We start from the raw sequence: 12,616 nt of genomic DNA, 5'->3' as shown, positions 1-12,616 counted from the left end.
CTATTCCCACAACATCTGGCTGCCTGGCGCTAAAACAAAACAGGAAGACCCCGCGCAACACCCTGACAATATACACTGGAAGTTCATCTATTATCCCCCTACAGTGGCACCTTAACATAACATAACATAATGATGTCGGCGCTGAAATGTAGGCCTGATGTGGCCTGTCGCCGATTCTTTTCCTTTTCGTGCCTTGTTCATATACATATCTAAACTCGTATCATTTGATCGGATCTTTTCATGACTGGCGATAGTTTGAAGTAGCTACTAGACTTCCACCGGGTTCGATAAGGAGCTAGGCATTTCAAATCTGAATATATATTTAATTAAGGTTGGTCATATTTTTTCACTATTTCAACGTTTCTTTTCCATAATAAAAGTTAGACTTGAGCGACCCTGCATTAGGGCCGCTTAGGACTCTGGGAGCATGTAAATCAGCTTCTCTATGCCCACTTCAGCTCTGAGTTCGAAGGGCAGCTTCTGGACCGCTTGCTAACTCGGTATGACTCGGCTAGGTTAACCATTGTAAGACTCTCAAGGGACTGTAAAGTCGGAAAGGAGATTCTGACGAGAAACATATTTCGATCGGATGGCCAAGCAGACCCATATTAACTTTGCGCCGAGTTTATAGTGACTATTCGGCCGAAGCCTAGGCGGTCCCCCGAATTTTGTTGGGGTGAAGACGTTTATCCAATTGCAGAACATACCTTTTGTCTACACGATTTCAACGAAATAATTTAAACGTCGAAACAACGTTGGACTAGTCACATCATTGCAACGATGAAATGTAAAATCAGCACGACGCTGCACGAATGACGTTGCTTCAGTTCTCATTCTTGACTAGTATTCAAAATGATTCCAACGTCGTAAATGGAAGTTGTTTCAAAGTTGATTCAACCAGAAAAAACCTGCTGGGAAGGCAAAAAGTGACAGTAGCCCTAGAGGCCTAGTAAGTGACTAATCTTTCCGAGAATGTTCTCCAGTTACAGAGTATCTAATAAAAGCATCGCTAAATAATAAGTTAAAATGAACAAAAATGGCTGATGGCAATATGAATGTCTCAAATTTTGCTGCTTATTTATTTGGACACATTTCATCAGGCAAATAATAATACTATGATGAACCTCAGGCACCCTATATATCATCTGAGAGGCGCGATTTTCAAGTCAGGTAGTATTTTTTATTGCCAATTTTCTCTGATTTGATTGAACTGGATTTTTGTGGCTCAAGAGTTTATGATGGAATTTTATCATAATTGCTGCTGAGTTAAATCAACTGATTAACCACGACTAAGAAGCACGTTGACACAGTGACCCACCTGTTAGCTGCGTCTCCCATGCAGCCGTTGAGCTACTCAAGTTCTTTACCTGCAGCCGATACCTGGTGGCAGTAACATGAGGTCAAAGATTGTTCGTGCTTGGGACATTACATAAACTAAATTTCTTAGTTACTTTGTGGCTGCAAACATAGTAAGTCTAATACCTAGAAGGTCCAACTAAACATGCATTGATTTGGAATTCAAAAACCCTCTTATCACGTGATGTTTATTACGATTGCAAAGAGGATACGTCAAAGAAAAACAGCTGCACCAGGCTATCCAAGGTCTCTACAGAACTTTGTAGCAATTTCGATTTCTTAACCCTCTACCGCCTGGCATGGGTAACCGGAGCAATATTGTCACAAGCCTACTTTCCAGGATTGATACGTTCTATAGTGAGCGCAAAATGACTTGCACTGATGGTTGCTGCCACATACGATAGCTTTAAAATGTTCTCTGTTGCGTACAAACGTCCTCAGGTTGCTACACTCAATAGTTTACGTATAATTTAAGTTGAAAGTTACTTTTAAATGTTCTCTGTTGCGTACAAACGTCCTCAGGTTGCTACACTCAATAGTTAACGTATAATTTAAGATGAAAGTTACGTTCCCGGAGAGTGTCATACGGCGGTGGAGGGTTAAAATACATATTAAGTGTTGAATTCTCATTTATTAGATTTGATACCTACCCTGTAACATTAGTGCCCGAGTCCAGAAAGCCTTCGTCCGCGCTGGGGGACCAGGCTTTTGGCGCAACTGTGCACGTGAGGCCGTCGCAGGACACGGATGGCGCAGCCCGGAAACGCGGTAAGTTGCGAGGACGAGGGAAGAGCTCTAGGGGGTTAATATGCCGATAAATGTACATTATATTCAGCTAATGATCGTTTTTATAATTAATATAATCATTTTACAGCGAAAAACGTGCACGTTACATCGATATTCTGGGTGCTGGTACATATAAATATACGAGTATACATCCTGAGTACATGCCATAGTCATAGTTGATATCTGAAACAGCGCGAGGTAGAGACGCTCCATCGCCATGGCCAACAGAGGATGATTCCCACTCAGGGTTATCGGGATGTTCCCATTCCGCTGTTAGGCTGAATTTTAATCGATATACTATTGATATTTAATATTCAATCCTCGAAATATTCATTATTGCACGTTGAATGATAGCACTTAAAATTATCAAACTTACTTTAAATTCATATTAAAACAATTTTATAAAAGTATCGTAAATCAATGTAAATTAACACAAATCTAATTTCAAATTGCAAATATTTGCAGTCACAACGAGGCAACAACAACAGGCCATGCACAATATGAAAATAATAACCATTAAATTTGCTAAGCGATGCATGCACGTTAAGCAGTCCCTTGCCTAGACGCTCAATATTGTGGTTAATAATTGAGTGTCTTTGTGGCATCTTGAGCGTTTGCGCAATATGTTGCGTGATATTCAGAATATCGAAAACTGATATCACTGTTAGAAAATCGACCGTAAAAAACGTTCCCACCGGCGTTACAGTGGCCGGTTATTTACCGTTAAATTAAACGACGGGAACGGTTTCCCGCACGAAAACGGTACGCCCGTTTTGTACTTTACGGCTTCCTACAGTTTCTTTCATACAGACTATTGTAATCCGACATAGCCACACATAAGAGGACATAGCGAGACATAAGGAGACATAGCGAGACATAGCAAGACATAAGGAGACATATGGAGACATAAGGAGAAATAGCGAAACATTAGGAGACATAGCAAGACATAAGGAGACATAGCAAGACATAGCGAGACATAAGGAGTCATATGGAGACTTAGCGAGACATAAGGAGACATATCGAAACATGAGGAGACATAAGGAGACATAGAGAAACATATGGAGCCATAGCAAGACATAAGGAGACATGGCGAAACATATGGAGCCATAGCGAGACATAAGGAGACAGCAAGACACAAGGAGACATGGCGAGTTATAAGAGGACAGCGAGACATAAAGAGACATGACGAGACATAAGACATGGCGAAACTTAGAGAGACATAGCGAGGCATGATGAATAATAACGCGAGGAATTAGTTCATATCTTTATTGGTTCAACTGAAATATTTTTCGGAAGCTACATCGCAGACTGTATATGCATACAGGAGAAAATTCCACGGATATACTGTATAGATGCATCTTCATTAATAAAAATAAAGAAACTGCAGTTTGATGCATCGTGAATATATTGATAAGGAGAATATTACTGTTGCATTACTACTCCTAACAAATGAAATCAGTAGAAATTAGTTACCACTCCAGTAAGAAATTTACATTATTGGCAAATTAAAACTATAGTGAATTTAATACAATTTTTCATCCGAATCCAAATGGCGTACGGGTGCCGATAACAGGTCCTCATTCCCGATATCAGAGATTAGACCAAATCAACGCAAGTGAGACGTAATATACTAAAGCGGTCAGGGACCTTAACATTGAAATAAAAAGCACTATAAAATAACAGTCGACGTATGCAAAAGATTGTGAAAATCACTAGGGAGCCGTCTCAGAGAAAATCTAGTTACATGGGAACGTCCATTGTAAGGAGAGGCAGTCGAAGAAGTGCTCAGTGGAGTGGAATGGTTCCCCCACACTCGAGACAAGCCGCGCTTGCGAAGGGCCCCACCCTGAATATGAAGAACCCAAGGTGCCTACAAAAGCACGAACGGTGCTGATCCAGCTCGGAGTGGTAGGGGCGCCGGAGTATTGCTTTCTCGGGGGCCTACCAATACTGGTAGGCCCAATAAAAAAATGACCAAAGTGGGACAGCAGGGCCATCTTCACGAGTCTACACTGGAGGGGCATGTTTTCCTGCATGAATATGCGAAGGTTTATCATAAAACCCGATTTTCTGCCACCGCTGGGGATTGAATCCACTCTCAGAAGCAGCATTTGATGTTTAACAGGCGTAAGGCTACTTGCATTCATCTGCTTTTTTACAACACTTCTCTATAACTTCACTTCTTGTTTGTCTGTTTGTTTGTCTCTCTACTACAAATCTTGTAATTGAAATTTAACACACTTCTACTTATCCTTTCGATCTGAAATTTTGCACACGTGCGTAAAGTTGGAGACAATGCATCAATCAAATGACAAAATAAATAATTTAAGAATAAACTTTTTTTCAATAGTAAAAAAACTGAAAAAATAATTTTGTCAGCTACAAATCTTATAATTGATATTTGACACACTTTTACCTGTCCAATTGATATGAAATTTTTAACACTTGTGTGAAGTTGGAGGCAATGCATGAATCAATTGACAATAAATAATTTTGAAAAAAAAAATTGTATTAAAATATTTTAAAAATAAATTTTTTTAATATTCGAAAATAAAATTAGAAATTCATTGTACATCTATAACATTGGAAAGACTGGTTTCTTTAGAAGTGTTGTATTTAACACTTTGACTCCGATTGCTCCAACTTGTACTATTATTTCACTTTTTGTACTGTTTTTAAACTGGGTTGCCAGACGGTCATTTTTTTCCGGACAAACTCCGTGATTTAGTTTTTCTCAATTGTGTTGGCCGTCTAAAATTTATGATGGGGTTACTTCCTAATTAAATTTTAAATACTGCAAAAAGAAAATAAATTGAATTTTTATAGCGGAACCTACAAATAAACTAGTATATATTGAGTTATCGGCCTTTTTTGGCCTTTTTTGTTTTCGGGTTTGGCCGATTTTAGGCAACCTGAATTATGTGCCAATACGTCCTGGAGAAATACATTTCGTGGTACGCATATGTACCACTTTGGAGTCAACGTGTTAAAAAGTAATTTTTAAAGGTATATTATATTAATTATAACATTTTTCTCTTTAACTTCACTTCTTGTTGTTTGTCTGCTACAAATCTTATTATCAATATTTAACACACTTCTAGCTGTCAAATCGATCTGAAATTTTGCACACCTGCGTCAATTGACAGAATAAAAAATTTTGATAAGTTAAAAAAACTAATATTAAAAGAATACTCAAAATCATTCTTTTAAGTATTACAAAATGAAATAAGAAATTTATTGTATATGTGTAACATCAGAGACAGTGGCCTCTTTAGAAGTGTTGTCTTTAAGAAGTGGTAATTTTTAAACACATATTATTATATTTAATATTACCTATGTTGCAGTAATTATCTATGTTGCAGTATCTTTTTAATATTACCTATGTTGCAGTAAGGTCTCATGAATCCAGGAAGACAGGAGCAGCCTTGCAGGTCGTGGGTGCAGACGGTCAGCCCGTCGCATATGGGAAGGTCAGCTCGTTCCCTGCCCCGGAGCTCAGCAGAGCAGTTCTTACTGCAGTCGTCACCGTAGCGGCCCCTGCCGCAGTCTGTAACAAGGACTTGCAATAAACCTGCATCCAGGGCTGGTTCCTCTCAACGCTTTCGAAGATCCAATGCCTCACAACACTGCAAGCTAGGGTTTACAAATACATTTATTAAAACGATATACTTAATGCCGAGAATTTTGAATAAAGATTGTGTATTCCAATAAATTAGTTTCTCCTCACTCCCTCATTTAAATTGTCAAATGATGAATTTTTCGTGAATGCGTCGCACTGCTACCTGAAGTCCGCAATGGCTCGCACAATGGCAGCACTGAAAGATCCATTACATTGATCTCCTTCAATCATCTCTCAAGGAGATAACTTTCAAATATCAAACAATTAAATGACGCGCTTGGTTACAATACTTACAGTCCTGGCAACGGTTGCCATGGGTGCCAGGGGCACAGACACAGCCTCCGGAGCGAGGGTGACATTCGCCTGTGTTGAGGCAGTCCGGGCACCACTGAGCACAGCCAATACCATAGCGATGTTTGGGACAACCTTCAAGTAAAGTATATACTTATAAGGACGGTGACGAGCCTCGCCTCATGACAGCTGTAAGATTTCATTTATTTACATATTTTTGGGGTTTGTAGAATAATTTGAGGTAGATATTTCGGTGATCCAATATTTTTTAGGAGCACTAAATTTTCGAGTGCAGCGCGTTTTCGCAGCTAGTTTACCTTCCGTAGCTCATATTTTGAGTCAAAATCGATTTTCACGATGGCAAAATTTAACGTTGAAACGACAATAATAAATTCGATAGTCAACTTTTGGGAAACTTGAAGATTTGAATGAAATAAAGAAAATAATAAATAATTAGTGTGAATCCGTTTTGTAGCATTGGCGACTGAATAATAATTTATATGAAGATCTTCTAGAGTCAGATCAAGCAGAAGAGTTCGACTTGTTGTGAAGAACGGAATTATGAACTGAGGTCGGATAGATCCTGTATAACAATTTTGATTCGAGTTTTGTGACTGCGACCAGTTGGTTGCGAGAAAAGGTTAAAGTTTTGGCTGGTGCTGCTAATGGCTGGCGCCAACGATCAGTAGTCAGCAATAGCTGATGTTAGCAATGACTGTTATTAGTCATGAAATGTGCTAGTTTTGACCAGTGCTTTTTTTGACTGATGCTAGTGATGACAGGTGGCAGTGATTGACGCTATAGTGCTAACTAGTGGCAGTGTTGACTGGTGGTGCTGGTGATTGCTTTTGCTACAGAAGTTATACCAGACACTAGTGACTGCAGGCGCTATACGTCTTTCACTATTTCGACCGGTACTAGTGGGGTCGTATAACAATAATGGCTGGGGTTAGTGATGACTGGTGCTAAAAAACAACCGGTCATAATGAAGTCTGGTGCCAGTGATGACTGGTGCCAGTGGCTGATATAAGAGCTGATCGATGCCAGCGACAGTTGCTAGAGAAGTCCTTAAAGGGGGAGACTATAGTGCTAGTGATGGGTGATGATACTGAGGACGCTGCTGGTGCTAGCGTTGGTTAATGATATCGATGACTGGTGCTAGTGATGGCCAGACTTAGAGATGACAAACGTTAGTGATGGATGGAGCACGTGATGACTATTGGTGGTGATGACAGTTGAATATTCTTTGCAATGGTAGTGATGGGTTGTGCTAGAGCTAATGATGTTTAAAGATAGTGATATTTCATAATAGCAATGCATATTATAAGTGTGGGCTTGTGTTCGTCATCAATCAGTCTCACGGGTTACTCTCGAGTTACCCGCTTGTGAAGCATCACATAACGTTTTCATTCTGGTGGTGAGTCTGTATTCAACAATCTATGGCGGCTAAGGAGACATCAATGTTTATATCTATATCGGTCAAAATACAGTTGAACCCCGCCTTATGAACGTCCTGATCCTGTCTAACAAAAAAAACGTTTTTCGAACCGTCATTTCGGAAAAATGTGCTTCGTTTATATCACCGTGATAACTTACGAACCCGTATATTGCAAAAAAGCCGTGGATCGGCATAACAAGTGTCGATTTCTATTGGTGATAAACATCACCAATATTGATTGATGATTGGAAATCATCAAGAAACACGCGGCTAGCATACGGGTTGTTGACTTGGTCAGGCAGTATGGCCGAAATAAAAGTACGAACTCACTCTCTTAGGTCCGAAATATGCCTATATAATGGCGCCCCAAAAATGAATAAACATTTTTCACCCTATCGAAAATTCGATGTACAAGTACAAGAGGTGACTATTGGAGAATCTCGACACGGATCACAGTCGTTTCCGTTAATTTTAAAATGAAAAAAAGTTCGCTTTACAAACGTACTGCCCTACAAACAAATACTCTTGAAGATATTTGGTACGTAAGGCGAGGTTCCACAGTAAAAAGTTCTGTAGTCTGTAGCCACGAGCTTTCAATTATCACTCACTTCTCACGACGAGTCTGCCATAATACTTGACTGAGTCAGTGGCGTTTTTGACTTCATAGGCATTAAGGGCAGCGTCTTGATGCGTCAGGTTCTTCAAGGCTTTCGTCACTCCACCAGCCTCTGCTGGTGCTGGAAGTTGATACACAGTCACATTTTCAGGGACATTTTCCCTGGTGAATTCCTCGATCACACTCTTAGTCACGGTCAGCACAGTGGGGGTGGGAGTATCTGGGAAATAAATCAACGATGTTAAGACAAAATTCATTGCATTTGTATACTGGGTGTGCATTTCCAATCAGTTTATTATTATATTATATATATTACTTTGGAAAAGATGATTAAAAAAAACAAATTATGTTTTATGGCCACTGAGCCAGATGAAGGGAAAGTATTTAGAAGAGTGGCGCGAACTCAATCGTTTCTAACGGAGGTCCATGCGCAGAAGCAATACGGTGTTCTTCCGAGTCTTATTTAAGTCGAATCAGTATAACAGAGACGCGTGGGGGAACTATAATAGTCCACGTATCCGTTGGTCATGCCCTGACAACTTGGACACTTACTCAGTCAGCATGGACGACGGCCAACAAAGAAATGCAATTTCCTCAACAATATACAGTATCGGAATATTTCACTAATAATCTTTAGGAATGGTGGTAGACGTTCGGATGGAGGAGACTTCACTGTCCGACCGCCAGTTGATGATGGTGGATACGACAACTGAAATTGGAAATCAGCCCAGAACGAAAACAGGAGGGAAAAGCAGGACTCAACTTAATTCCACCACTGAGGAACGGACTGGGATGCAAATATAAATGAACTCGCCCAAATTGATTGGAGGTTTGAGTATTGTGAGAATAACGCTGATGAAATTTTCATAAAACTAAGCAATAAACTAGCGCAGGTGTGTGTACGATTTAACCTGAGGAGAAAAGGATTCTAGATTAGATTTCGAGAATCCATTGAGCGAAACAGGACGACTTCCTCATGAGCAGAATGCACATGATAAAAAACAAATAGCCTAATCTACTTAGATTTAGAGAAACCAGAACGTTGCAAGAGCCCGGAGTTCAACGATTATAGGCAAGCATAAATATAAAATAGTATAGACAAGTAGTGTAGATACAGTTCTACTCGCGTAAATGGAAAAAATTCCGTCTCGTAATAGTAAAAGATCTTAAAAATATCAAATTCAGATGCACAATAAACTCCTTCCTCCCTACGGGAAACTGGTCCCTCAATTTGAGGGACCAGTTATTACTAAAAATCCTGTTGTATAGGATATGTTTTTATAGTCTCAAGAAAGCTGAAGCACGAGTCTCTCTTCCACTTCTCCTCCTACACCTTATTGTTACCCAGAGGACTGTAATGTCGGGTGTGTATCTGTGGGTCTTTACATTTTCTTTTGAACGTTACCTCTGGCCCCTGCATGATGGCGGGAAGACATGCCTATTGACGGCTTGGAAACGGAGGCCGTGCATCAGCGTGGCTTTGAACTAGGAAGTCCTAAACTTGACATAAGGACAATAAATATTTTATTACCGACAGAGAGGTTTCTTGTTAACCTACTACACTAAAACCTATTTCACCTTGTTTTGAGCACGTCCAAGAGGAAAATAGGTCGATGTTGGGATTCATTTATTTTTTGATCCTTGAAACAGTAATGATAAAATGTTTCCAACGGCCAAGGTGTTTGTAAACGTGTTGTCTAACTATGTTAGGAAAATATAGTTTAAATTCCCGTATTAATCCATTGAATGAAACTAACTGCAGAAATTAAAGGTTGCACCACATCGCTTAAACTTCAGGCCTTGATGAGAAACAAAAATACAAAATATGACCATGAATGGGTAATCAAAGCCGTAAATTGTACGTTCCATCTTCTTACACTTCCTGCATTATTTACTCTGTTGTTTAAAAAATATTTCCGCCGGATTAATTAATTCGACGAAAGATTCAAAAGAAAAAGATGTTCACATGTTCTTGATATCTTTTGTCAAAGTTGAACGCTGTTATGAGAGACAGCGGTCCCGTCCAGTTCATAATGTTTCCGCACTGCGTTTTGACTGTTCTTCATCGACAAAAATTTATAGTGTAATATTAATTTTCAATATTAATTGAATGGGATCAAGAACGGCTCATTCCAATGAAGTCTTTATTGTCTCAACTACAGGACCGCTTTTGAAGGAGTCGCAATGCCAACAAGAAACATCATGCAGAGGTTAAATAAGAATTATATTTACTATCATCGTATTGTTCTCTAAAGATGATGACGTTTTGGAGCTTAGAGTTTTCCATCTACCCTGATATTTTGATTAATAAAAAGCTGAAATGGATCCATTATCTGTAAGCAGTTTCACAGGAGGGATTGACGTTATTTTTATAATAGAGTTAAAGTTATGAGTTAGTGACTTACGAAACTGTGTAATTGATGTATATGGGCTAGAACTATTGTTACCTCGTTCTAACTCAAGCAACACATATTTTAAACACACTGGCATGTTGGTAACATTCCCTTGCTAGTGTTGCAATGCTCAACATGCAATTAACTCTCATCATCATGACCTGTTATCCTGAAAACAGGTTATCCACAGGAAACAGGTTATCATGGAAACAGGTTTAAGTGACGTAGTTGAACAAGAACACAATTTTTATTTGAAACTAAATATTTGTTATTGAATTGATTAGGTTTTACGAAAGATTAGGTTAAATGAAATAACCTACAGACCCAACGCAATATACGCGATAATAAAATCCTCCGGTCAACCCAGATGAGGAGGGAAGGGAAGGGTAGGAACTCATGCGTCAGTTGACTAGAGTATGGAGAACCTTTTAGCATCAATCGGTTTGTACTGAATTTTGTTCATGAATCGATTTGTGCTATTTAACTTATTTACAATTGAATATTAAATATTTATTTAGCACCATCATTTGAATAATTCAGGTAAACAAAAAATTGCAACATTAAAGTCAAATTTATGCTAGAATTTACTGTTTTTGTTAATTTCGTTGGCGTCGCGCCAGCAAAAGAAATTGTTTGTTTTGGAAATCCTTTAAAAAGGATTCAGTAGGCACGTGTCCAAATAAAAAAAATACAGTCGGATCGGGAATTTCTAAATTACGTTTTTTTATCGGTACATCCTGGCCGACAACCTGAGCTGGGGGTACGTGGTTATAGGACGCGGCATTAAAATGTAACAAATGTTGGCTCACACCGCCGACCTCATCTGAAGATAGGGAATTAACACTTAACACAATTTGTAGTTGTTGCCGTGACACTTGGAAACTGTTGAAAAGAACAGGTGGTAGCTCAGAGTGGCCAGGAAGAAAAATGAGAAATATAAAAGACTCCTGGAGATAGAAAAGGCGCAAATACATGACTAAGTTGAATGTAGGTGTGTGGGATTGCCCGGTAATGTTCTTGGCGATGTCCAAAAATCACGTGATGTGAAGTTTAATCTTAGCACTATTAAGTTTTTATGTAATTGCCCAAAATTTTGCCCTCCCTGCCGACCTCACCTGGGGCTGTGTGGGAGGGCGCGGCACTAACGTTGGGCAGAAGTTTGCCCTCAATACCGCCCTCGCCTGAGGAAGAGTTTGAGGAACCGCCAGGGAAGGAGAAGGCGCGTTGAGGTTGACCAGGCCTGGGAAATTAATCCAACGAAAAATTCACTTCAAACTTGGCATGGGATTGCTTGCAAATGAGAGACACTGATTGAAACCAGCAACGAAAACCAAAGTAAATTTAAGATGTTCAATTGCATGCAGGTAGCGATGTAGGGTCTACCGCAGTTTTTTTAATATTAAAAAAGAGGCATTATCTGTTGATACCTAAGCTTATCGTAGGTTATAACAACACTAAAGATTAGAATGGTAAATATGCATGGATTTTCAGGCAAGTTACAAAATTAGACTTTTAAGGACAAGAAACGTCGGACTGAGCTCAGAACAACGATTGTTGTTCCCGGTGATGTGCGTTACATAATTAATTTAAAAATTGCATTAAATATTACAATTTTTCATGAACGATGAACCAGCAGCAGGTGCATCCACATTATGACTCACTCCACGTCCTTGTTTTGCGAGACGACGCGATTGCGGACCGTGCCCACGAAGCTCTCGGTGACCTCCAGGGGCGTGAAGAAGACCTTTTTGTCCTCCCCAGCCTGCAGGGCGCCGGCGTGGAGGGCGGCCAGGCACACCGGCGACCTCTGGAATGGCGTAGATCAAAGGAACAATTTTAGGGAGTTTCATAGTCGTTACAATGTTCGGGAAAACTGCTTGACAAACTGTATTGTATTCACGTCGGCCATGACTGACAGGATTTTCGAAGCGCGTGCGTAAAAGCCAATTTCAATGGAAATTCCCAGCCACTTATGACGACGTCGAGAGGCCATCGATCTCTTTTCCATTATTTTCCTGTTTCTTGACACACTGAACAAAATCTAAGGCACAGCGGAATTTAGGCTTACTTACGGCAGTATAGAATTGACTTCTCTTGTGCAACATGGCTATTCCAGG

General features: G+C 39.7%; 1 protein-coding gene across 1 annotated transcript; it reads right to left on the bottom strand.

The window, feature by feature from the left end:
• Nucleotides 1-1,289: 1,289 nt before the first annotated feature.
• Nucleotides 1,290-12,306, bottom strand: LOC108666486 (tyrosine-protein kinase receptor Tie-1; the record flags this gene model as incomplete). Its single annotated transcript, XM_018153372.2, has 7 exons — nucleotides 1,290-1,380; nucleotides 2,007-2,151; nucleotides 5,522-5,689; nucleotides 6,056-6,187; nucleotides 8,099-8,326; nucleotides 11,615-11,739; nucleotides 12,161-12,306. Coding segments are annotated over 7 exons (1,035 nt in total), but the record flags the coding sequence as incomplete, so codon positions are not given.
• Nucleotides 12,307-12,616: the final 310 nt, after the last annotated feature.

Source organism: Hyalella azteca, unplaced genomic scaffold (genome assembly GCF_000764305.2).
Source record: "Hyalella azteca isolate HAZT.00-mixed unplaced genomic scaffold, Hazt_2.0.2 contig4931, whole genome shotgun sequence".
NCBI classification, from domain to species: domain Eukaryota; kingdom Metazoa; phylum Arthropoda; class Malacostraca; order Amphipoda; family Hyalellidae; genus Hyalella; species Hyalella azteca.
Note: the sequence above shows the minus strand (reverse complement) of the source record. Positions and strands in the feature narration are given on the sequence as shown.